General features: G+C 47.9%; 1 protein-coding gene across 2 annotated transcripts in view; it reads right to left on the reverse strand.

Moving 5' to 3' along the window:
- Positions 1-26864, reverse strand: part of POU2F1 (POU class 2 homeobox 1) — a 153490-nt gene that overhangs the window by 35051 nt on the left and 91575 nt on the right. For both annotated transcript variants that reach the window (XM_048492625.1, XM_048492624.1), the window contains exons 2-3: positions 21490-21558; positions 3428-3522 (exon numbers count right to left, since the gene is read on the reverse strand). In XM_048492625.1, coding sequence (XP_048348582.1) covers positions 3428-3522; positions 21490-21550 — 156 coding nt within the window. In that variant the 5' untranslated portion in view covers positions 21551-21558. The remainder of the gene's footprint in view (positions 1-3427; positions 3523-21489; positions 21559-26864) is intronic.

Genomic DNA, 26864 nt, shown 5'->3' on the forward strand with positions numbered 1-26864 from the left:
AAGCCCTGGCCGCTGCATCTCTGGTCGCTTCAGCAGCTGACTGAGCAAAACTCTCCCAATTGGGAGAAAAGGAAATGTTGGCCATTTCGAATTTCCTCTTCTTCTTCCCTTCTTCACACCAAAAAGAGTGGTCAAAATAGCGCCTGTTGAAGTGCCTTGTATCAAGGCTTGGTCTTCAGGGACTCGGGCCCCAAAAACGAAAGGGGGGGGGGAATGCACACATGGAGGAAGACAATGATTGGGGAAGTCAGCACAACGAACAACACAAGGAAGAATCGCGGTATACGAACAACAGAGCTCACTGTCTACAAGAAGCTAAGGAGCTCTAGAAAAGCCTTGCTCTCCTAATAGAGGCAGGAACAAAACTGGAAGGAAGGGGAGCGGAGGACAGCAAGGGAAGTGATGAAGTTTCAGTTTCTGTTCCTGCCTCCTAAAGATAGAGGAAAGAAGATTCCATACAAAATGCCCCCCGCCTCCAGAACTGTCATTTTCTCTATTAATCGATATATCTGATAAACCTGGCAAAAGGAAAAAATGAAGCACATGCTGGTTGCAGTATTTATAAACTATGTAGAACATTCTGGCTTCAACTGAACAAAATAAGCTTTCACCATCCACTGGCTTAGGGACTGAGATGTTATAGAATGCTTATGAACATCCAATTACCTTGAAGGTTAAAGAAAATCACTCAAGCACATGGTTTACAAACAGAGGGTGCTGTGGGTGGATTCATCAGAGAAGGGGTTGGGTGAAATTGCAGATTTGTGGGTCAGAAGTTGGACTATGTGCATGTGAGAGAATGACATTCATACACGCGTAGAAGCATTAAACTTCTCCAGCTTTATTCTTTCTCCACTATGCTCAGCTTCACTATTCCCCACTGCTCCCCTCACCCTCAGTTTCTTGCCTTTTTATATTTATACTCACACTTCCAATATCCCGCAATACTTCAGCAACAGAACCACAGAAGGTGTACACAAATGAAAGGCTGGGGCTACACAGACTGAAATCTGAACCAGCCCCCATGGCTCCTGCTGGCACAATCAAACAAACTAGAATACAGAACACAGACAGTGTGCAGGGTATGCAGGCTAGTGATGCTACCAAAAGCCCAAGCCAGGGTTAACCTCCTTTCCCCATCCTTATTATTTCCCTCCCAGAGTAAACAGATGTTATCCATTCCTAAAGGAAAGTGTAATGGAAAATAATAGTGATTCACTTGCCCAGCATCTCTGACTAGGGGTGGCAGCCTCCAGGAGGGGCCTGGAGTTCTCCCAGAATTACAACTGATCCCCAGCCTACAGAGATCAGTTTCCTTGGAGAAAATGGCTGCTTAAAGCATGCTCCCACCCCAAAATCTCCAGGAATTTCTCAACTTGGGAGTTCATAACCTTACCTCTGACACTGGCCTAACCTCCACTGGCAAAGCTGGCCGGGGATGGGGGTGGGGGAGTAGGAAAAGAAACAACCACACTCCGCCTCACCTCTTTAACTCAGTCACAATTATGTTCCCAACACCTGTCATCAGCAACCATCCCCAGAGGCCAAGTTCATTAGGGAAGGAGGCAATGCTGTGTTGGTCTTTTGCTGCTTCCTCCATCCCAATTACAGCTACTTTGGAGAGTCTATGGGCAGCGACAGGTCATACGTTCCACATCCCTTGTTCTGCCTATTCACTATAGTGCATAGGTGTCAAACTCGCGGCTCTCCAGATGTTATGAACTACACTTCCCATCATCCCCTGCCAGGATCATGCTGGCAGGGGATGATGGGAACTGTAGTCCATAGCATCTGGAGGGCTGCGAGTTTGACACCTGAGCTATAGTGGATCGGGGATGGTTGGAATTGAGAGACATGACTGGAATGTCTTGAGTCCATTAAAATGTACAGGTTAGTGCAGGATGTAAAACAGGAAATGCCATCTGTGTTGACTCCAAGACTGTAAAAGGCTGCTAAACCTTTGACAGGGGAGCAGTGACTAAGGGAGTTAGAACTGCTGAGCACTGTGAAGAAATGGATTGTCCTCCTGGACACAAATACCCCCATCTCCTCGTTAAGGGAAAAGGGGAGAAAAAGAATGCAAAGAAGTATCTAGAACATGACAGTAATTTGTCTTTTCCTGCCTTACTTGGTACCTAAAATTTATCATTGTGAACACTTGGACTAATTTGCTTCTTCCTCAACAGGTACTGGAAAGAACTACAAGCTGGGTATGCAGGCTAGAAGGAGAAGGAAATTTTCCAAGAAAGGAACTTAAAGGAGCTGTTCATTACATGGATGAGGGAATAATTCAGGGAAGGGTACATTAAGAGAAACCACAAAAATCTTATGTGTGAGGAACATAAAGGGATGCCAAGAAATCTAAGTCATTCCAATGGAGTGCTACAGATGAAAATTCATAAAGAAAAGCAGAGACATTCAGTAAAAAAGAGGAAGTTACAGAGGAATCAAAATCCATTTTACACTCATACGTTAGTTGTAGCTCATAATATATTTGTTTATATGCTTATTGCATAATAAAAAGAAAGCACCAACCTGACACAGTGAATCCATCCATTCTGTAAATCCACCAAAAATACTCATGCTCTGTGTAACTACCATTGAGTCAAAGAGCTGAACTGCATTTAGTATTTCAACACACTAACACAGCAGTACTGAACTTTGAGATAACAAAAATCATACACTAATTTTTCAATGCTTGGCATACAGCATTAATTAGTTGGCAACATGTAATATTAAGAAAGAAGCTGAAATATATTACCTTATGTTGAATGCAACCAGAGAGATACTTGGAAATATTTCAGTTAACTTATACTTGGAGATGGGCTCATTTTTCTACACACCACAATCCCTAATCAAAGCTTCTATTTGATAGACAGGGCTTGTTACGGAGAATGAGTTTTTAAAAACTATATCATACATTTTTATCCCATCATTCCTCCAAGGAATTCAAGGAAGAGTTTATTGGTCTCCCTTTCTTCATTTTACCAGCACAACCCAGTGAAGCTGGTTAGGCAGAGAGACACAGAGGAAAAAACCCCAGCTTTCCCAGCAAGTTTCATGACAGGGTGGCGATCTGAACCTGGATCGGCCCATTGGACACTTACCATGAAGGGCCCTTCTATTCTAAGGAAAAGAGGACATCACACACACACACAATTCCCTCCACGTGGTCCAATGAGGTATTATACTAGACAGACCCACTGACAGGCAAACAGCTCACTCATTTTGGCAGAAAACTCTACTCCTCTTAACTTTGGCTGCTTTTATTTTCTTCCCCCAATGAGCTACACAGTCCAGGATCAAGTAACTAATTCTTGAACTTTCAGGCATGCTGCCATATCTACTCATGGGCTCAGCTTCCTATCATGCAGAGAAAAGGTCCACTATACTTACTTCTAACTCTTGGGATTTTAAAACAACTTACCTGATGGAGGTGTCCAAGGAAGGCCTGGGCTGTAGAGATTGCCCCTGTGGCAGGCACAGTCTGTTTCTGAAAGTCCAGGCCATTTGTCTGTGTGCCTGTAAGGATAGACAAATTACAATTTATTAAAAGTCTTCCAAAACACCAGTTCATAAAAATCATTTAAAACTTTTGTTGTTGATTCATTAAAGGGCTTGGACCAGATTTCGGCCAAATTTAAGAGTAACTGTTACCTTATGGGCTCTTAGATCAACTAAGTGAATCACAGTCACCTAAAATTATTCATGTATCATGATGAGACAGCCAGGAAGCAGAAAGAAGCAATTTCTGTAATTGCCTAGTTTTCCACCGCTAGCTAAAGTCCAAGCAGTTTGCAGGAACATTGTAACAACCTTCCACTTCACACAGACTATAGAAAGTGAAACAAACCAAAAGCCTTGGATCCTATGAAAGAGTTCCGTACATGCTCGATAGTCAGCTGTGGAGCACACTTTTGCTAAAAAATTCCATTTGTGCAAGGGCCAACTGAAAGCCATTGATCTTGCGCAAGCAGATGTTTTAGAGAAACAGGAACTGTGATCCATGGCAGGGACTATCTACTGTGCGCACAAACCATTGACGGGATCTAAGCAATGTAATTAATAGAAGAAAAGTGACTCCACAGGCCAGAATAAAAGGGTGAGACATGTAGCAGGATTCACAACACAAGAGGATGAAAATGAAAGAGAGTGATACCAATTTAAAAACTCCACAAAATGAGAAGTCATAAAGAATGAAGATGGGTTTTAATAGTGCCGGGGACAGAAAAACAGAGGGATGAATCTTGTCAGTAAACCCCAGAGGAATGAATTTAAGAGTCAGTAAACCCAGTGAACTTGGATGACTAAAGGAAGACAGAATCTAACATACCATTAGATTACAAACTGAGAAAAAAGAATTGGCATAGAAATTATTGGAAAGACTCTGAAAGTGAGCCTAAAAGAAAAAAAATGTAGACTCTTATTACCAATCCACAAAAATATCACAAGATCTTTAGGTAATGCATTTCTCATAATGCTGTTACACTTAAATATTTCACAGTATGTGATATCATTGAAGATAACTAAATGTTCAACTTGATGTAAGGGATCCTTTCATATTTTTCTATAGATGTTAGTTGTTTCCATTTTACATTCCATGCTAAATTCTTTAACGACTGGTAGCAAGGGGTTTCCCCTGCCTCCAAACAGGTAAATCTATTCATGCAACCGAACACAGTGGAACCTCGGTTTTCGTTGGAAATCCGTCCGAAAAGAATTGATGAAAACCGAAACCGATGAAAACCGAGGCAAACTTTTCCATAGGAATCAATGTAAATCCAATTAATCCGTTCTAGGCACTCCAAAAAAATACCAAAAACACATTTTTTGGTGAATAAACATGGAGTTTAATGCTGAAAACAGTAACAAACAATAACACTAGGACCAGCTTCAGATCCAGGGGACCAATGTCGCACCAGAAAGCTGTCCAAAGTGGTCTGTTTCTGATGCCTCTTTAAGATTTGTCCGAAATGGGGCAAGACATTGTCATTAAACAAGTTGCAGACACAGCCTGCAACAGCTTTGTCCGGGTGATTTTTCTCCACAAACCCAGAGGTGGGATCCAACCAGTTCTCACCACTTCTCTAGAAGTGGTTACTAATTTTTTCTGAGTGCCGAGAAGGGGTTACTAAAGCAACCTCCCAGCCCAATAGGGACTGGAGGTGCATGTGTGTGGCGATGCCACTGTTTGAATCCCACCATCATCGGAACCTGTTATTAAAATTTTTGGATCCCACCACTGCACAAACCCCTGCACTTTACTGCAAATCGATGAAAACCAAGACAAACTTTTCACTGACAAAATAGATGAAAACCGAAACCGATGAAAACCGAAGGCAATGAAAACCAAGGTTCCACTGTATATTTAGTGTGACCATTAAGTGATCTCATCATTTTGTAAAAATGAGCTTTTGATTATTGATTGACTGATTGATTAGATTTTTATACCGCCCTTCCCTTTCAGGCTCACAGTGATTTCCAACCTCTGATAAAACAATATGATGAAGCATAAGTAGACTAAAACTTACAATTTAAAATGCTACAGTTCCACAACCATTTACACATATCTGTACACAGGTCTCTCTTACTAAAGTATTTAATTTATATTGGGTGCAACTCCAGCAGAGGTGGGTGGCTGCTCACCCAACATTTATCGGTGGTGGCATTCCTTAAGGGAGCAAAGACCCTGGACTTTTTGGCAGTATACCATTTTACCACCTGGAGGTTAAACATGGTCCTCGACGCTCTCACTAAACACCCATTCAAGCACCTGTCAGTTGCTCCAATGAAATATTTGAGACTGAAGACTATCTTTCTGGGGACCATCACATCGGATATGTGAACTTTGTGTTATATAAATAATGATTTACTACTGGTTGGAATAAAAGGTGAATAGAAGTCTCGGACCAATGTATAAAATTTTGATTAGAGCCGCACATGCGGTGATTGCATTGGGTTGGAAATATAATAAGAAATGGACAATCTCAAAATGGTTGGAATATGTATGGGAACAAAAAAATATGCTATGGCAAGAAAAATTAAGGGATATTATGAAGATGTGGACAATGTTCGAGAACTGGATGAGAGAAGCCGGATTTAACGAAGACATTTGGAGAAAAGAATACGGAGAATGAACTTTCTGCTGCTTGCTTGAATAACTGAGAAAGAAGGAGGAGGGAGGGAGGAAAAAAGGGGAAAATGTATAGTTTGATTAAATATATTGTATGTAACTGTTATAGAAATACTCTATACAATAAAAAAATTATTGAAAAAAACCTTTGTGTTCTGTTGATTCACCCAGACTTATATGTGTTTCATAAAAATAAGGTGGTCCTACACACAGTCCCCTCCTTTTGGCGTGAAGTCGACTCCAAATTCCAACAATAGAAGATATGCTTACCATCATTCTGCTGACATCCAGAGCACTTTGGCATGCCTTAGACGTGAGGAGAGTCCTAAGGATTTATACTGTCAGAATTCAATCTATCTGCAAGACTAAGTAAATGTTCATAGCTGTTACACCTCCAAACTTGGGTCAGAGCATCTCCAGCAATACCATTAGCAAATGCCTTAAGAATCCCATTGTAGAGGTATACCAATCTCAGCATGTAGAGGTTCCAGTTGAAATTACAGCCCGTTCAGTATGCAGTGCTTCTGCCAATGCTGCCTGAAGAAATTCGCAACCTTCATCGAATACTGTAAGATTGACACCTACAATTCTTCGGAAGCAGCCTTCAGGTGAAAGGTGCTGCAACATGTCATTCCTTTAACTAACTATCTACCTATGATGACTCACCCAATAATTTGGGCCACTGCTCTGGGAGGTCCCACAAGGTCCCACAAGGCACTCTGCTCAGTGGAAGAATGACTGTTGGATACATGCCATGAAAAGTCCTTCTTCTCTGAGCAAGAAGAAAATCTTGCTCCTACCATGGTCATCGCAACTCTTTGAGACAACCTTTCTAGTCTTTCCTGACTGTGTACTTCTTCTCCTTCTCTAACGGTTAATGTTGAATTTCATGAGTTTGGGTTGGATTTTGCTGCTGTTCTAATTAATTTAAGACTACTCTAAAGAGTCCCTAAGCTGAGGCGGATGGGTGGCCTCCACCTAGTGCAAAAAAGGGAGAGTCTCCCAAGGCCTCCGCCTACTCTGTACGGCAGCTAACAGTACATTGTACACCTAGTCCAGCTGCTGTTACTCGGGGTATCACAATAGGCAGCTGATGAGGTAAACAGCTGGTGGTTAAGACTCCCAGTTTGCCTCTTTCTGCCATCTAGAATCATGCTGTGACTGAATGAAGCAGCCACCAAGTTAGTACAAGGGGGAGAATATATAGAAGTGTGTGTGGGATGTAGAGCACATGAGAGAGAGTGCCAGTGTGTTGTAATGGATACAGTGCTGGACTAGGATCTGAGAACGGTCCATTGGTACTAACCGTGAAGGGGCCTTCTCTTGGAAGGCAGGAGACCTTCTCGGTGGAGTGATTTCCACCCCCTCTCAGAGGGGCAGGATCAAAAATGTCACTTCCTGTTCAGGCTAGGACTCCAATTATCACCAGTTTGCTCCTGATTGAGCAGTGGTAAAGACAATTATAAACAGAAATAGAACAGGAAGAACAGGAACATAACATCCATCAACGTGGAACGGAAAAAGTTTAAACTGGAATTATAGGGGAAAACTGTTTCCCTAACCAGGAACAGCCTGAGAACATTCCGGACGCTAGCGATGCCATGGGAGGAACGAGAAGGTCTCCTGCCTTCCAAGAGAAGGCCCCTTCACGGTAAGTATCAATGGACCGTTCTCTTGGAGGCGGAGACCTTCTCGGTGGGACCTCCCCAAGCAGTGTCCCCAATCGGGTGGGCTAGCGCTAAGCCTCCAATATGTTCTCAAGAACTCTATGGCTGAAAATGGTCTCGGCTGCTCCCCATGACTGCAGTTTGCAGTGCCTCACAAAAATGCGGGACTGGCCCATATGGCAGCTCTACATATTTGCTCTAGCGGAGCCTTGTTGCGAAAAGCTGCATTGGTCGCTGCACTCCTAGTGGAGTGGGCTGTGATGCCCCCAGGAACTGGCACGTTAAGGACTTTGTGTGCTCCCACTAAACTCAGTTTGATGGTGGAGCTAATGACTGTCATAGACATTTGTTGTCCCAACTTTGGAGTAGAGATGTTGTTCTGCTGAAGGTGGAAGGTAGAAGCAGCCTTAGGATCTGGCGATGATACTAGTCTATCTTGATGGAGTACGCAAGGTTTGGGTTGGCTGACCAGGATCTGAATTCCGAGGCTCTGTGGCCAATGTAATTGCCACCAGGAATATCGTTTACATGCGGAAACAGCGCAAGTGAATGGATTGAACCTATTAGAAGGGAAAATTGGTGAGAGCCGTAAGAACCGTGTGAAGGCGCCGAGGTGGGGACCTGTGGTTCTGTGTAACTGTTGAATCCCCTTAGGAAAACGTAACACCACTGGGTATTGTGTTAAACCAAGAACCTTGGAACTGGGAACGAACTGTGGACAATGCTGCTACCTAGCGTCTGAGACTGGCGCTCCTGAGACCCATTCGGAATCCATCCTGCGGAAATTCTAAGACTGAGATCGATGAGTTACTTGGATCCCGCAGTTGTCCCCTGGATCAGATCAGGAATGACCTCTATGTGGAATTATATAACCTTACAGTGGAAGGTCTGCTGGAGACCAGCATGATATCCATGACGTCCTCCGAGGAGCCTTGCGTCTTAATGTTCCCCGCTCAACGGCCAGGTGGTCAAACATGGTCATTATGTGTTGGGATAATGAAGAGGACCCTGGGACCGATGGCCTGTCGGTCCTGGAAAATGGGATGAAGGAGATATTGCCATCTCCATTATTGTGGAGAACCACGTTCTCCTGGGTCAGTACGGAGCGACTAGTATGACCTCTTCCTTTTAGGCCCGTATGTGTCTTAGCAGTCTTGGTATTACCGGCGTTGGAGGTAATGTGTAGAGAAGGTACCGAGGCCGGGGTTTGCACGCTCCCTGCTGTGGCAAGGAGGTCCACCATTGGGTTGCCAAAGTGAGAGATGAACTGAAGTAACACTGACCTGTTGAATGACTACTCTGCTGGGAAAATAGGTTGCCGACACAGCCAGTCGGCGTTCAGGTTGAGTTTCCCTTGACATGTTCGGCCTGGATGCTCAGGACGTTCCCCTCTGCCCGGTTAAGAAGCTACCTTGCTTCCTTGTGGAGGCCAGCTGGTGACCTCCCTTGATGGTTCAGGTAGATCTCGCTCACTGCAATGTCAGTTCAAACAAGCACCTGTTTGCCATTCACCTTCTGTTGAATGTTGTAGGGGCATGAAGACAGCTCGTATCTCAAGTACGTTGATGGAGGGAGAGGAGGTTGGTTTGGACCACCTGCCCTGCGTGAGTACCTCCACCAATGTGGCTCCTCAGCCCTGAAGGCTAGAGTCTATGAAGCCCTGCCCATAGGACTTGTTGGCAAGACCCCGCCCAGTGACAAGGCGGTCCTGCATTACCTCCATTGGAGCTCTGTTTGAGAGACTGAGGAAAGTCGAGGGATCTGTCCAATTTCTGAAGGGTCCCCACTGGTGAGGTCGGCGGAAGAACTGCCGTCCTCTGGAATGAAATCTGTTCCCTTGTCTCATGTCGAAGGAGACTGTCATGACTCCTAGAAGTTTCGTCAGGAAGAAGAGGGCTAAGAGCCGCACTTGGATTTTATCACCGTGGGCACCATTGTGATGATCCTCTGGGTCTTGATCTCTGGCACGAACGGTCCATTGGTTACTTACCGTGAAGGGTCCTTCTACTGGACGTCGGAAGGGCATCTTGCTGGGTGGTTTCCAACCCGTTCTCAGGGAGGCAGGTGTTAAAATTAGTCACTTCCTGTGACTGCTTGGACCGCCCACTGAGATCCAGTAAACGACTGTCAAGAGCAGTAGAGCCGTATTTGCCGTAATATATATATCAGGAAGCGACAGGAAAGGTGAAGAAGTGATAACAGGAACACTCTGCAAGAGGATTTGAATTTAGCTAATGAATTTGGAAGACATTATCGGGGATTAATACTGATCCAGGGAGGGCCAAGATGCCCTTCCGACGTCCAGTAGAAGGACCCTTCACGGTAAGTAACCAATGGACCGTTCTACTGGAGGCGGAAGGGCATCTTGCTGGGAACTCCCAGAGCAGTCCCAAAAAGGGTGGGTCAGATCACTCCCCGATAATGTGCTCCAGCACTCGTCTGCCGAAGGTGGCTTCAGAGGCTGCTAAGGAATGTAGTTTGTAGTGTTTGACAAAGGTGGAGGCCGACGACCAAGTAGCGGCCCTGCAGATGTCTAACAAGGGGACCTGTTTTCTGAAGGCCGCGTTGGCGGCGGCTGCCCTTGTTGAATGAGCTGTGATTCCATGGGGAAGAGGGTGATTCGATGCTTTGTAAGCTTCGATGATGCAGGCCTTTATGGTTCTGCTAATAGCCGCTTTCGTCATCCTGCCTCCTAGGTTAGGAGGGGACACGTTGATGAATAGGCTGTGTGAGGTGCGTATGGACTCAGTCCTGATAATGAAGGCTTTAAGAGCTCTTCTCACGTCCAGGTTGTGCCACAGTCTTTCTGTAGGATGCGAAGGCGTTGCGCAGAATGAGGGGATCACTATTTCTTGTGAAAGATGGATTCTAGAGTTGACCTTTGGTATAAAGGTAGGGTCTGGTCTAAGGATCACCCGATCCTTATGGAAGATGCAGAGTTCCGCTTCTATGGATAAGGCGTGAATCTCGGATACCCTTCTGGCCGATGTAATAGTTAGGAGGAACAAGGCCTTCATGCGTAGCCATTTAAGATGGATCGTCTGCACCGGTTCAAAGGGTGATTTAGTGAGGGCCGATAATACCAGATGTAAGCGCCAGGTGGGAAATCGATGAATCACCGGTGGTTGGCTTTGCTTGACGCCTGTGAGGAACCGCACAACATCTGGGTGTCTGGATACAGGGGTGTCCTGTATGTTTGGTAGGACCGTGCTCAGGGCTTCGATCTGGCGTCTTAAGGTGGAACTGCGGAGACCCTGACGGAATCCTTCTTGGAGAAAGAGCAAGATTTGAGGAAGGTCAGGGGATAGAGGTGGAACTGACTTCCTTCTACACCACCTCACGAAGGTTTTCCATGAGGAGTTATAAATGTTGATGGTAGAGGACCGGCGAGATGCCAGTATTGTGTTGGTGACTTGTTCGGAGTAACCTTTGCCTCTTAGGAGCGCCCGCTCAAGCGCCACGCTGTCAGTTTGAACCATCGTGGGTTGGGGTGGGACACTGGACCTTGAGTTAACATGTCCGGTGGAGTTGGGAGTGTTAGGCCTGGGGAGACTGCCATCTCCAGGATGGACGATAGCCACGGTCGACGGGGCCAGTATGGTGCGACTAGGATCACCTCTGCCTGCTCCGTCACTATCTTCCTCAGGACCTTGGGGATGATGGGCAGAGGAGGGAAGGCGTAAAGAAGTTCCTTTGGCCATGGTGCTATGAGCGCGTCCACTTCTGTCGCCTTCGGGTGGTAGAATCGGGCCATGAAGACTGGCACTTGGCAATTTTCTGCTGATGCGAAAAGGTCCACCGTGGGGAGGCCCAGGGTCTTGGCGATCAGCTGGAAGATGTCGGGTTTTAGTCTCCATTCTGCTTCCGTCACTGTAGTTCTGCTGAGCCAGTCGGCTGTTACGTTCATCTGGCCTCTGATGTGCTCTGCTGACAGAGACAGTAGGTGAGCTTCGGCCCATGTCAGAATGCGTGCGACTTCCCTGTGCATCTGGGATGATCTGGACCCGCCTTGATTGTTTAAGTACGCCTTCGCAGTAGTGTTGTCTGTGCGTACTAGGACATGGGTCCCCTGAAGTGCTGATTGGAAGTGTAGTAGGGCATTGAAGATGGACCTTGTTTCCAGAATGTTGATGGGCAGCTTCATTTCGTCCGGTGTCCAAAGGCCTTGAACGAATGTGTTCTCCAAGGTTGTGCCCCAGCCTCGAAGGCTGGCGTCCGTGATCACTTGACTTCTGGTGTGGTGAAGGTAAACTTTTCCCTTCGACAGGTTGTGATTGTTGGTCTACCACCTGAGCTTCTTGCGGAGGCGAGGAGGTAGGGGAAGGATGCGGTCTTGTTTCAGCATGATTTGCATCTGGAAGGGGCGCAGAAAGATCTGGAGAACCCTGGCATGGAATCTGGCCCATTGCAGCATGTCGAATACTGAGACCATGAGTCCCATCAGACTCGCCAGGAGCAGTAGAGAGGATGCTATCCTGGATATGATAAGTGAGACCATCTGCTTAATGCGTCGCTGTTTGTCCTTTGGGATGAATAGGGAGTTCCTGTTGGTATCGATCAGAGCTCCCAGGTGCTCCATTGTTTGAGACGGTAGAGTTGTGCTCTTGTCCAGGTTCACTAGGAATCCATGGTCCTGTAGCACGGTCTGTGCCTTCTGGACGTCCTTTGTTGCTTGTAGGGCCGATCCTGACCGAATTAGTATATCGTCCAGGTAAGGGTATGCGTGAACCTTCTGTTCCCGGAGAAGGGTGATGGGGCACAGTAAGATCTTTGAAAAAACTCTTGGGGCTGTGGCTAACCCGAAGGGTAAAGCCCTGAACTGAAGCTGTTGGTTGCCTACTGCAAAGCGTAGGTATTTCCTGTGGGAATGATGTATCGAAACGTGAAGGTAGGCTTCGGTCAGGTCCAGGGAGGTCAAAAAGCCGCCTGGCCGAAGATTTTCTGTGATGGATCGCAGTGTTTCCATCCGGAACCGATGTAGTTGTAGATGTCGGTTGATGAATTTCAGGTTGAGTATTGCTCGCCAATCCCCGTTGCGTTTCGGTACTGTAAAAAAGTGAGAGAACACCCCCAAGGATTTCTCCAATTCTGGCACTGACTCTATCGCCTGAATGTCGATGAGGTGTTGGATGGCCCTTTGGGTTCTCTGAGCCTTGTCTATGTTGGCGTTGACTGGGAACGCACGGAAACGTTGGGGGGGTAGGCGGGCAAACTCGATCGCGTAGCCTGACTGAATGACCTCCTGGGACCAGCGGTCCACGTGGTCGCCTTCCCACTGGTGACTGAAGAATTGAAGACGACCGCCTACCGGAATTTGTTGGGTGTCATTGTTTGGAAGCTCCCTCTGAGCGGAAGGACTTCCCAGGTTTGGAGTTGTTCCGAAAGGAGTTGTTGAAGTGCCCAGTACGCCTGCGAAAGCCCTGTTGGGCTTGCCATCGCTTGCCATCCCGGGAAGACCTAGGTAGGGTCTTGTGAGACCGAAAGGTAGATGTTGACTTGCTGTTTTGATAGGAATGGTCGGCCCTGATTGATTTGGGCATTGCTTTTTTGTTGTCTTTGGTTTGAACTAGGACCTGTTCCAGTTCCAGGCCAAACAAGGTGTTACCAGTAAAAGAGTACCCTGCCACTAAGTGCTTGGATAGGATATCTGCTTGCCAGGCTCTAAGCCAGGCATGTCTCCTAGCCACCACGTTGTTGGCCATAACCTTGGCTGTAATTAAGAGGCCTTCGTGGTTAAAGTCTGCTAAGTATGACGCCGTAAGGAGAGTTCTTTCTACGCCCTCTCTGATGGCCTTAGGTTCAGGTGGGAGTAGTTCCAGAATCCTCCTTAACCAAACGATGGCAGCTCTAGCCATAGTAGCTGAAGAGAGAAGGATTTTTGATAAGGCTGCCAGCTCCTCATGCGCTTTTTTAAGGATCGCCTCAGAGCGTTTGTCTAGTTGATCTTTAATGGTGCCTACACCATCTTTTGATACTAGGCCTCCTGATTGTAAGGCAGAAACAGGGGCATCCACTGGGGGCATCTGTAGCATATTGGCAATGTAGTCTGGTACTGGGTAAAGTTTTTTAAAAGAAGGTGATAGACTTTTGGCCGAAGTGGGAGAGGCCCATTCCTTAAGCATGCCTCTCTGGAAATACTCAGGCACTGGCAGAAAACCTGAGCTGCGGTTACCTTGTGGAAAAATCTCTTTTTTCCCTTTAGGGCAACCCTTAATGGGTTTTTCCGAGGAAGAGGTGGCCACTGGGTCCACGGCGTCTGCAGAATCCTTGAGATCCAATGCAGAAATTGCCTTTGTGATCAAGAGAGCAATATTCTCTACATTAAAGAATTTTATAGGTTGCTCCTCATTGTCAGAGCTGTCTTCATTTGGCTCTGAGAAGCGATCAGAGTCCCCCTCTATTTCTCCCTCACTGGAATGTTCTTCTCCTGGGAAGGCTATGGGATCCCTGCGTTTGGATCTGCCTTTTCTAGATGGGGACCTAGTATGGGAAGGTAAAGGGGAGGGGGAGCGCCTCCTGCGTTTGGAGCCATGCATTTTGTTATGATAGGACTGAATCTCCTCTCGCATGGCTTCCCTAAACAGTCCCACTAACTGGTGTGGGGAGGCGTCATGCCAAGTATTGTGGTCAGGGAGCGCCATTGCGCCACGTCCCACCCTCTCCCTTTTATCACGGCCGCGATCTTGCCTAGTGGAGAATCGGTCGCTGTCTTCACTCTCCTCCTCCGACTCTTGATCGTCCTCCGAAGCCTCTGCGGTGGCGCCCTCCATTGCTGGAGGCAGAGAGTCTGCCGAGGCGCCAGCCGCTCCGTTTGAGGCCTCCGGGTCCTCGGTGCGAGCGACAACCCCCTGAGGGGAAGGAGAGCGCCGGGCGGGAGCGTTGGAGACCCGGGAAGAATCGGCGCCTTCCGCGCACGCGCGGAGGTCGCCTGCAGCGTGCTCCGCACGCCGCTTTTTCGTCTGCCGCTTCTTGTCTTGCGGCTCTTCGGCCCGCAATTTTTTGGCGGGCTTAGTCTTGGAGCTCCCCTTGGCAGCTGCCGCGCCTTTTTTAGAGGCTGCTCTGGTGCCTTCAGCCAGCGACGGGACGAAGGTTTCCCTCTCGGGGGAAAAACGGTCCGCCATCTTGGAGTCCTTTTAGGCAGGAATTCCCAGCCTAGCAGAGGTCTCCTCAGAAGTAAAAGGCAGGGGGGATAGGATGAGCCGGGGAGGGGAGGAGAGATTGTGAGACGTTAGGGATGAGATACAGAACAAGAGATGGGAAAAAACAGGCTAAAGGATAGTAATAAGGAAAAAACTTGCAGAGCTTGAAAAGATGCTGCTCTCCCTGTTCTAGGCAGGAAAGTAAACTGGATCTCAGTGGGCGGTCCAAGCAGTCACAGGAAGTGACGAATTTTAACACCTGCCTCCCTGAGAACGGGTTGGAAACCACCCAGCAAGATGCCCTTCCGCCTCCAGTAGAATAGGTGTTCTTGACGGAGTTAATCATTACCCTTAGGTGAATGAACTGTTCAGTAGGTTGCAGATGGATCTTTCCCCGAATCACAAGGAACCGTGGTCTTGTAGGACCTGCATGGTCCGATGTAGGTCCTGAAGTGCTGCTGATGCAGATTCGAATCTTATAGTAGGTCGCCCAATAGAGATGTATTTGTGTGCTCCCTGCTGGCGCAGGAGTATAATGGGACCTAGGCGCAAATGTTGAAAAGACCCTCGGACTGTGTGAGAATGATGATTAGATATATGTAGATAAGCCTCCGTGAGGTCCAGTGGAGTGAGGATGTCTCTTGGGCAAGAGGCTTTGGTGATGAGCCTCAGGGATTCCATCTTAAACTCTTCAGATGGATGTACTTGTGCTTGATACTACGATTGAGGAACGGTCTCCAGTCTTCATTCTCCTTTGACACCATGAGAGTGTAAGAATTGGCCGGAGGCCTGCTCTGATGACGGTGCCAGTTCTATGGCCTGGGTGGCAGGAGACAATCAACGGCAAGAGAACTGACCACCTACTCTGATCTGGAACTGATTGAAGAGAGGGAGAATTTGGATGGAGGGAGGTGATGAAATTCTATAGTGCAGTCTAAGGACACTTTCTCCTGGGACCACGCAACAATGTGGTCTCCTCTCCACTGAGCCCGAAGTGGATAGAGCGAGCTGTTACCGGGACTTCCGTCCTAGGAGCCTTGTCAATACAGTGTTGGGATCTGAACTCATCCCTCCTGCGAAGGAACCTCTAGGTTCCCAGTTTGCATTTCTGTATTCCCTGGTAGGACATGGTATTACCTCTGGGTACAGATTAGATCTGGACCAGGAGGGGGAGCTCTGTGGATGAACGGACTAAGGACACGGGCCTTGTATGGTCTTGTTTTCCACTAAGGTGTCGTCAAGTTCTTTTCCAAATGGCCTACCCCCCTGGAAGAGTAGGCAGTCACCATAGATAAGACCAGGTCCTCAGTCGGGCATTTCTCTGTGCAACCATGGTGGAGGCCATGAGATCCGCTATGAGAAATCTGCTATTCTAGTGATTTCCAGACCACCCCTGATGCCCAGCCTTTGTGGGGTAGAATTCCCATGACGCGGTCTAACCCACTATGAGAATGGATGGGTGGCTGAGTTGGCCATGAGCCAACTGCCAGGATATCTGACCCACAGGGGGCACGATCTCCTGAACGTGCAAGCACTTAACCCTACGCCACGTGGCTCCTTCTTTGGCTATGTCTACGGTGGAGGTAGGATCGATGGTCTTTATGACCAAGGCAAGAACTAATGGAAGCGCCTGAGCGCGGCCTCAGATCTTTGTAGAAGGGATCCTTGAGGTTACCCTCCCCATCCTTGGGAGACAATCCTGAGGATTGAACGGTCACCACGGAGGTGTTTACTTATGTGACTTGAGGAACTCTTCAACAACTTGGGCACCACATAATGCTTGAGTACATTAGACCAGAGGCATTGATGGAGGCCGGAGTTTCCCATTCCTTCCTAAACCTCTTAATAAAGCATTCCGGCAAGAGCAGGTGGGTTTGGAAGGCTCATCCTGTGGGGAGAAGGTCTTGCTGCCTTAGGACACCCTAAGGTGTTAGGTGCTGCACCTCTGCCGGAGGATAGAGGAGTCTTGGACTCCTGTGACCCCAGAGCTGCCACAGTTTTGGCGAAGAGGAGTTCCCAAGGTCCTCTTAGTTGGAACACTCCCTAAGGAGCTGATGAGGAGGGAGGAGGTCATAGATTCCTCTATATCCAAGAAAGGCTACGCACTAAGGAGAGTGGGAAGTTCAACCCAGCCTTCTTGTGGCTGTCTTTCCCTCCTGCTGAGGAGTGAGGTAGCGCAAGCTCAGGGGGCCTAGGTAACCCCTAGTGTGCCCTTGCAGCAGAGCAGGCAGAGTAGGTGCGCTAGAGGAAGATGGACTACCAGTAACCCTGGATCCCCTTCATGTTAGGAGGCGCTCTAAGGAATGGGGGTCCAGCCCTTCCGCGTGGCTGTCTTCTCCTCCTGCTGAGGAGTGAGGGAGCGCATGCTCCGGGGACCTAGGTAACCCCTAGTATGCCCTTGGAGCGGAGCAGACAGAGTTGATGCATTAGAGGGAGGTGGACTACCAGTATCCTGAGTCCCCTGCACTTGGGATGCTGGAATTTCAGGGGAGGGAAGGACTACCATTTCCTAGCAGAAGAAGGACGGGCCAGTTGTCTCTCTGAATTGGGGAAATTCCCTCCCCTTCTGCCTGAACGGACTTGCCTGCGTGAAGAGGAGGACGAACGTGCATCTGGACTGCCGCTCCGAAGGTTCCCTGCTAGGTGATCCGCTGAGGAGAGTCCCTCTGAGCTCGCATAAGAGTCTTCTGGCAGCGTATGTGGGGGCACTAGCCTCCCCTGCTTCGCAGGAGACTCTGGCTGGATGTCCGTGCCTGTGTGCTTTTCTGCCGGCTGCTGAGCCAATGCAGCGCGCCGAGCCGTTGGCTGCCTCTGGGCAGTCTTGCTGACCGTAGCTGAAGCTCCGGAGGAGGAGGGGAAACCGCTTCCTCTAGGAAGGAGCCCTATTGGCTTCTGCGCCCCCTCCCCATGGACGGCCTCCCTAGGAGGGGAGAAGTCTTAATCCACCCTTTTTGGCGGGAACAGAGAATTGGGCGGGAAGGGAGGAGCGGGGGAAGAAAGAAACTCACCAAGCCTCCACACACACGCAAATGGTAACAGGAATACAAGGCTAACAAGGGGAAAAGAAAAAACTCACGAAAGAAGAAAGGAGAAAGAATTTTTTGGTAGAAAGCTAAGGAGTCCAAAGGATCCGTGCACTCCCTGATCAGGCAGGAAATAGAACTGGAGATAATTTAATTCCTAGCCTGAACAGGAAGTGACGTTTTTGATCCTGCCTCCCTGAGAGGGGGTGGAAATCACCCACCACCGAGAAGGTCTCCGCCTCCAAGAGAAAGACTTGTTCTTTGCCACTACAAACTACATTTAATGGTCTCAAGTTACAGACCGGTAAACTGGTTGACTGTCAGAAAAAACTTCCTGAGGGCAAAAACAGTTTTGATAATTAAAACAACTAACTATACGGAAGGGATCCTTTCCCTTTGTGGAAGTTTTCCAGCAGAGATTGGTCTTGGAGATTGGTCCACCAAGTGTTAGGAATGCTACAGGATGGATTTTCCAGCAGAGATTGGTCTTGGAGATTGGTCCACCAAGTGTTAGGAATGCTACAGGATGGATTTTCTATGTTGAACAGCATATTGGACTGGATGGCATTTTCTTGCTCAAATACTCTGGTTATAAGAACATAATAACAAGCCAGCTGGATCAGACCAAAGTCCATCTAGTCCAGCTCTCTGCTACTCGCAGTGGCCCACCAGGTGCCTTTGGGAGCTCACATGTAGGATGTGAACGCAATGGCCTTCTGCGGCTGTTGCTCCCGATCACCTGGTCTGTTGAGGCATTTGCAATCTCAGATCAAGGAGGATCAAGATTGGTAGCCATAAAATCGACTTCTCCTCCATAAATCTGTCCAAGCCCCTTTTAAAGCTATCCAGGTTAGTGGCCATCACCACCTCCTGTGGCAGCATATTCCAAACACCAATCACACGTTGTGTGAAGAAATGTTTCCTTTTATTTGTTCTAATTCTTCCCCCTCGGCATTTTCAATGTATGCCCCCTGGTTCTAGTATTGTGAGAAAGAGAGAAAAATTTCTCTCTGTCAACATTTTCTACCCCATGCATAATTTTGTAGACTTCAATCATATCCCGCCTCAGCCGCCTCCTCTCCAAACTAAAGAGTCCCAAACGCTGCAGCCTCTCCTCATAGGGAAGGGAATTACTCCAGTCCCTCAATCATCACTTGTTGCCCTTCTCTGCACCTTTTCTATCTCCTCAATATCCTTTTTGAGATGCAGCGACCAGAGCGCTGGACACAGTACTCCAAGTGCGGTCGCACCACTGCCTGCTTATATAAAGGGCATTTACAATCTTTTGCAGTTTATTATCAGATTCCTTTTTCTAATGGCCATCCCCAGCATAGAGGTTTGCCTTTTTTTACAGCTGCCATGCACTGGAGTTGACATTCCCTTCTGAGAACTATCAACTAAGGCAGCCTAAATCCCTTTCCTGGTCTGTGACTGATAGCACTGACCCCTGTAGCGTGTATGTGAAGTTTGGATTTTTTGCCCCTATGTGCATCACTTTACATTTTGCTACATTGAACTGCATTTGCCATTTCTGAGCCCACTCACCTAATTTATCAAGGTCAGCTTGGAGCTCTTCGCAATCCTTTGTGGTCCTCACCACCCTACATAATTTGGTATCATCTGCAAACTTGGCCACCACACTACCCACCCCTACTTCCATGGTGATGCAAAAAAAAAAAACCCACTGGGAAAGCATTTTATTTTTATTTTCTGATGTAAAATGATGTCCTGTGGATAACTGGATCCAATTGCTCTGTCTTAGAAATATTTTCAAACTAGGACCAGATTTTGAATGACAAAGAGTTTGAATACTTCTGTATGATATTTTAAATCACAAAAGAAGACAGTAGCTTGTATCCCATGGAATCGGAATGTGAAGCGGACCTTGCATAGAATTTCCCTGCTTTCCTCCCCTTGCTGCAACTTACTAAATCCTCCTGAAATGTTATTCCTGGAGGTCAAGGGGGAAATCTGCAGCAGATAGAGGGAAATCAGCAATCGTTAAATTCCAGCCTGAGAGACAAATAAACTGGTATTGCCACTCTTTCATGGCCGTCATGTGAAGACTTCTGAATCTTCTTTTAGCATACTTCGTGTGATAAGCTGGTATCTGCCCAACATCTAGAGTACAAATCATAGTCTCTTGTTGCCTATTTGTGCGGCTTTAAGCACCTCTATCTTTTTCATATTCTATGGTCCCATGTGCAGAATATGACCTTCAGGAAACTGCCATTTTCTTGATGGTTGGGGTTACTCCACTGTTTCTGCTAACTTTGTCACTTTTACGCAGTTGGTAACACCATGCTCCAAATTATTTTCCTAATGAGTTCATGCCAACCAGGATGATAGGAAATAAGCTGCACAGGGAAGGATAAGTCACATATGTAGTTATCTTCTAATGCTTCCTGTTAGAATTTCCTAAAAATATTTTGGAATGCTTTCATAATTCTTCAGCAATCACAAATATGATTTCCCTTCCTGCTCCAGCTGAATCCATAGTAGGATTAAAGAATTCGAAAACAAAGACAGTCCAGCATGTGGCAGATGAAGTTCCAATTTGAAGATCTTTCGGTGAAAAAGTATACCTTCACACTTCATGTTCTACCCAGAAAATGTTTGGTTTCCTTTTTCTGTTACCAGATCATTACCAAGAGAACAAAATGTATTGATGGTGTTGACTGTGCTTCCTAGACAGAATCTATCTGTCCAATAAGGGGGTAAAAAAGAATGTGGGGATAAACCCCGCTCCCTGGGAGCTAAAGCACCCTTCCTCCAGTCTCAGACAGGACTCTTGGAAGCAAGCATGTTCCCAAAAGCCCTTCCCACAGTCGTTGAGCCCTGCAGTAGGCTTGGATTTTTTAAATAATCCGTCCAGGCCCTTGCCCTTTTTATACTCAACCCCCAACCCAAGCTCCTCCCCAGACTCCATTCCATGGTTCTTCCGGCAGAGCCTTTCAGAAACTTCTTCCCATCCAGCCTCTCTTATGCCTCCTTCCTTCAGCTGCCCAGGATCAGCCCCCTCCTGCTCCACAGACTTGTGAGGCTGAGGCTGGTGTCGGGCAGCTAAGCCTAGAGGACCTTTTCCAGCTGGTTGAATTAATTAGGGCCACACTGACCCTGGCCTGGCATTGTTTGCCCTCCCTTCCCCAGCATCCCCCAGTAGCTGGCATTCCCTCCCAGCTTGCTCCAGGTCTTCCCCCCACCCCCATGGGCCTTCCACCACTCTGGCCTCCTCTGTGCTCCACGACCCGCTCTTCCTTGGCAGGCATGTCGCTGACAATGCTGCCACCTTCATGCTCTGCTCCTAGCCAGGCCACTTCCCTGGGATCTGCTCGTCTCCTTGCCGCCTGCTTCTGCCCTTGCCAGTTAGGGTGAGTCTTCGCCTCAGTGCTGCTTCTGAGGCTGCCAGATTGTGTCTGGGCTGGAGTAGGAGTATGGGGTGGTGGTCCCCAGACACAATCAACTATATCCTCCAAATCCATACAATCTCATTATAAAGCCAGATTAGACCATCAGCTCATTCTTACCTGTGTCCCCATCCCCACTCTCCATTTTTACAGGTTTACTGGTTTCTGACGGAGTGTTCATTCTTGAGTCTGCATTAGAAACAAAGGTAAAATAATAATCAGGACAGAAAACTCCTACGAACACTGTCCATTCTGCAGTACAAAACATCAAATATCTCACAGGATCAGTCAATAGTACACACCCAGTCAAACTCAAAATGCAATTGTTGGGGACATATCAAGGGAATATCAAAAGAAATCAAGAGAACTAGGTCACAGAAATTTCTAGCACCACTGCCATACCTTTTGAAATAATTATGTTCTATGGGCTGAAGGGGAAAAGGCATCCTCTGAAGATGCTTCATAAAAGCTCTTTTCTTCATCTGTTGCAAGTATAATAGTTTAATCAATCACAAAGGGCCAATAATGCCAGCACAGGACCCCAGCACCACCCTGCCACCCTCAGATGCTAGAGCAGCTCTGCAGCAGCTGCTTGTCAATACAACTGAGGCAGAGGTCCCCACACCAGAATGGTGCTGCATGGCTTCAGGTTGTGGCAGGAGTTAGTTGGCTTCCTAAGCCTTTTCAGCTTGGGAATACCCCCGTCAGAGGCTGAAAAGTTACACCAACAAGTTACACCAACAAATAACATGGTGAAATAAACAGGTGCAAATTTTACCCAAAAATCGAGTGTCCATCCACTGCCATAGTCACACCCAGAAAGCCTAAAGGAGCTCCGGATGTTACAACTAATTGCCTCCCTTCCTCCTTGAGGTAACCAAGCCCCTCCCCAACACCTAACCCAGCCAGGAAACTGCACAACCCATGAGGTAGAGCATCAGCACAGAATTCTGTCTCTAAGCTCCCTGCTTTGTGGACTTAGAGAAAGTGGCAAGGCATTTTGATGGTGAGAGAGCAAAGAAAGTACCAGGCAAACACTTTGCGTCAACACCCAACAAGAAGAACAAAGTCAATACTCTGCAGTTTATCTCTCCCATTTCAGAATCCAAACAGGTACTTCATTTCTGGAGGCAGAAACCAGAGATGGCCAGGTACTGGCAGGTAAATAGGAGCCTGATTCTCAAACCTGCTTCCCTGCTCCCTTGTTTATGGCTGGGAGCTGGCTCAGCAATACCACCTCCTACACAAATGCCCGCAACACTTTGGTTGGGGGTGGGAGGTAGCAAGTGGAGTGGCCTCCAAGCACCATAGCCTTCACACATAAGGTAAATGTGGAGTACTTCGGGAGAGCAGCAGGGAAGGAGGCCCAAGTTTTCTGATCCACACTGGGATGCACGCTTACTTCTTTGCTGGTCCCTCCTGCACACTGCATAGTATTGGGGTAGGGTGGGGTGGAGCACTTCCATTCTAAATAGAATCAAAAGGAGAGGAAAAAAGAGGAAAAAAGACAAAAAGTGATGGCGCCTTAGCTGAATGTCGTGTTCTCCCTTGCGAGCCAAGAAAAATACTGAAGAAGATGGTACCTGCAGCCTGAGAAGAAGTGACAAAAAACGTTTTCCTGCCTCCCAGACAGAAGGGGTTGGAATCACCCACTTCTAAGATGCCCTCTGCCTCCAGAATAGGTTTCCATGCAACTATTCAACACATTCTCTTGTAGGAACAGAGCCCTGTGCAGCAGCTGCCAAGGACTCACTGAGCGCTTCAGTGTAAGACAGGTAAATATGGTTTGGATTGGGCCAGTATACTCCTCAAAGGCGGGGGGGGGGGGGGGGTCCCTGGCAGGCATGTGTGCCGGTACTGCTTTCCTGAAGGTAAGGATTTAACAGGTGTGTGACTAGTGCCATACCTCCCCCCCCCCCACCCCAGACACTGTCAGTTTGCTGTCCCTGTCCACCTCTTGGGAGTGAAGTGTTGCACCTAGCCAGTCCTTCCAAGTTCCACCTGCTACTCCATCACCATGACAGGGAAGATTTGATCTATATCTCCATAGTCTCAGGGAGGTGGCAGCTTGAGTCATCAGGCCTCACCAGGATTTGCAATTCAATAAAGTCTACCTTGTGCCAAACTATGTCTTTCTGTTTGGTTCCAACCGCATTACAGGAGCACTATGCCTCTCCCTGAACCATTCCCATGCCACCTGTGATGAGGGCTGCCGGAAGACACATCTATGAGGGAGGGCTCTTGCATGGCTGCGGATGGTTGTGGAGGTGCCATGAAGGTGCACCCCCTCGTGGTCATCTGTCAAACATAGCAGGGGTGCAGCAGTACCTCCAAGGCTGACCTCACGCTAGTTCCCCCCATCCCCACACAATCACCTTGAGGATTGCTATGAGAACGGACCATTGGATACTTACTGGGAAGGGTCCTTCTCCTGGGGGTAGTAAGCCATCTTGGAATGGGTGGTTTCGCACCTCAGTCTCTGGGAGGCAGGAAGTTGTTGTTTTAATTTCCTGTCTGGTCATTGCCTTCCCCTTCTGATCCAGTATTTTCACTAACGAACTATAGACCATTTAACTTAACAGACAACATTAAACTTCGTCACACCGGTAAGGAACAGATATGTAACTGGAGGGATGGGGAACTATCCCTTTAACTACCTTACCCCATTGGAAACTATTCACAGTTGACAGTAGTAATTGGAGTAATTGAACACATCTTGATGGAATGCCACGGGAGGGCCAAGATGGCTTACTACCCCCAGGAGAAGGACCCTTCCCAGTAAGTATCCAATGGTCCGTTCTCCTGGAGGTGTAAGCCATCTTGGAATGGGACCTCCTAGAGCAGTGTCCTCCAAAAAGGGAGGGTTAGGCATTATCCTCCAAGATGTGTTCCAGTATCCGTCTGCCGAATGCCGTTTCGGCTGCCATCCATGAACTCAATTTGTAGTGTTTTACAAATGTGGACGGCGTGGACCATATGGCCGCTCTGCAGATGTTTTCTACTGAAACGTTCTTCCTGAATGCTGCGTTTGCGGCAGCACTTCTGACTAAATGAGCTGTGATACCTGATGGAACAGGTATGTTAACTGCCTTGTGAGCCTCGATGATGCAGGCCTTAATGGTTGAACTGATGGAACCTACAGACATCTGATGTCCTACGTTAGGGGCTGAGACGTTGATGAAGAGATAGTCTGTTTTCCTAACGTTTTCGGTCCTGATGATGAATGCTTTCAATGCCCTTCTGGCATCTAGATTGTGCCATAGCTGCTCGGTCGGGCATGAAGGTTTTGGGTGGAAGCTGGGAATGACAATTTCTTGTCTGTTGTGAAAGGTTAAACTAGCCTTAGATTTGAAGGTAGGGTCGGTTCTCAGGACAGCTCGGTCCGGGTGAAAAACGCAAAGGTTCGAGTTCACAGATAAGGCCCTGAGTTCGGAAACTCTCCTGGCAGAAGTGATTGCTACTAGGAACAATGTCTTCATACGTAGCCACTTGAGATGAATCGTCTGCACTGGCTTGAAAGGGGATTTGGAGAGTGCAGAGAGCACAGTGTGTAGGCGTCAGGAAGGGAATCTGTGAACAGTTACCGGTTGTATCTGTTGCAACCCGCGAAGAAAGCGCACAACATCTGGATGCCGAGAAGCTGGGACCCCCTGGAAGGTGGGCCAAACTGTGGAGAGTGCTGCTACCTGTCTTCTAAGTGTGGAACTCTTCAGGCCCCTCTCGAGTCCGTTCTGTAAGAACTCTAGGATGGAGGCTAACAAAGGGGCCATAGGGTTTATGTCCTTGGACCTAGATCAGGCGACAAAGGTTTTCCAAGTGGAGTTATATATGCGTATCGTGGTTGGCCTCCTTGATGCTAACAGGGTGTTAGTTACCTGATCCGAGTATCCTTTGCTCCTTAAGAAATGCCTCTCAACCTCCACGTGGTCAAACGGAACCATTCGGGGCATGGATGCAGAATTGGTCCCTGACTGAGAAGATCCCGTCGTTGTGGCAGGTGGAATGGTGGCAGGATTGCCAACTCTTGAATTATTGAAAACCATGGCCGTCTGGGCCAGAATGGAGCGATCAGGATGACCTCTGCGCGGCTTGCCATCACTTTTCGGAGAAACTTCGGTAGTACAGGTATTGGTGGAAAGGCATAGAGCAGTCCTGGAGGCCACTGAGCTGTCAGGGCATCCGTGTCGTAGGCCTTCTTGATTTGGAATCGGGATATGAAGGCTGTCACCTGGTTGTTCTCTGCGGTGGCAAACAGGTCCAGGATTGGTTGACCGAACCTGTGGGCCAGTATTTGGAAGATCTCTCTGTTCAGCATCCACTCTGCGTCCATCACTCTCTGTCTGCTCAGCCAATCCACACCTACGTTCAGTTTGCCCTGAATGTGCTCCGCCTGGAGAGACAAGAGGTTCTTCTCTGCCCAGAGTAGAATCTTGAGGGCCTCTTTGTGTAGTTTGGATGATCTGCCCCCCCCCCCGGGTTTATATATGCCTTTGCGGCGATGTTGTCGGTTCTTATCAATATATGTTGTTGATGAACATCCTGCTGGAAGTGCTGAAGAGCTAGTAGTACCGCTCGGATATCTAAGAGGTTGATGGGTAATTGTGCCTCCTTTGTGGACCAAGTTCCCTGAACGAACTGTTCCTCCAGGGTGGCGCCCCACCCTGATAGGCTTGCGTCTGTGAAGATTTGTGGTCTGTTTGGTGTCAGGTAAGCTTTCCCCTGCATCAGGTGCTGCCTGTTCATCCACCACAGGAGGTCTGATTTCAGAGAGGAGGGAATGGTCAGTGTGCGGTCTCTCCTCTGCACGATGCCCATCTGGTATGGTCTCAGAAATATTTGCAGCGGTCGAGCGTGCAGTCTTTCCCATTGCAGGAGGTCGAACGTCGCTACGAAAAGTCCCAAGAGGCTGGTTAGCTGAAGTAGCTGGTATGTTTTGCTGCGTCGCACCGCCGATACTGCCCTCTGAATCTTCAGGATCTTGTCGTTGGTCAGGTAGAGATGATTGTTGGGAGGTGGAGATCAGGGCTCCCAGGTGTTCCATCTCCTCCCTCGGAGTTAGGGAACTCTTTTGCATATTGATCACAAAACCGTGCTTCTGAAGAATGGATATCACTGTCTGAAGGTCCTGCAGTGCCTGCTCCCTGGACTTGGATCTGATCAAAATATCGTCCAGATAAGGATGCAGATGGACTCCTTGTTGTCTGAGTTGGATCACCGGAGCCAGGAGTACCTTTGAGAAAACTTGGGGGGCCATGGCTAAACCGAATGGTAAAGCCCGATATTGGAAATGTAGTCCCTTGACGGTGAAGCGTAGGAATTTTCTGTGGGCTGGATGGATCATGATGTGTAGATATGCTTCCATAAGGTCCAGTGATGACAGGAGGTCGCGATGTCTGAGTGCCTCCGAGATGGTTCTCAGGGTTTCCATTCTGAACTTGCGTAGTCTGATGTGACGATTGACGTGACGTAAGTTCAGGATGGCCCGCCAGTCTCCG

The sequence above is a fragment of the Sphaerodactylus townsendi genome, linkage group LG04 (assembly GCF_021028975.2).
Source record: "Sphaerodactylus townsendi isolate TG3544 linkage group LG04, MPM_Stown_v2.3, whole genome shotgun sequence".
NCBI lineage: Eukaryota > Metazoa > Chordata > Lepidosauria > Squamata > Sphaerodactylidae > Sphaerodactylus > Sphaerodactylus townsendi.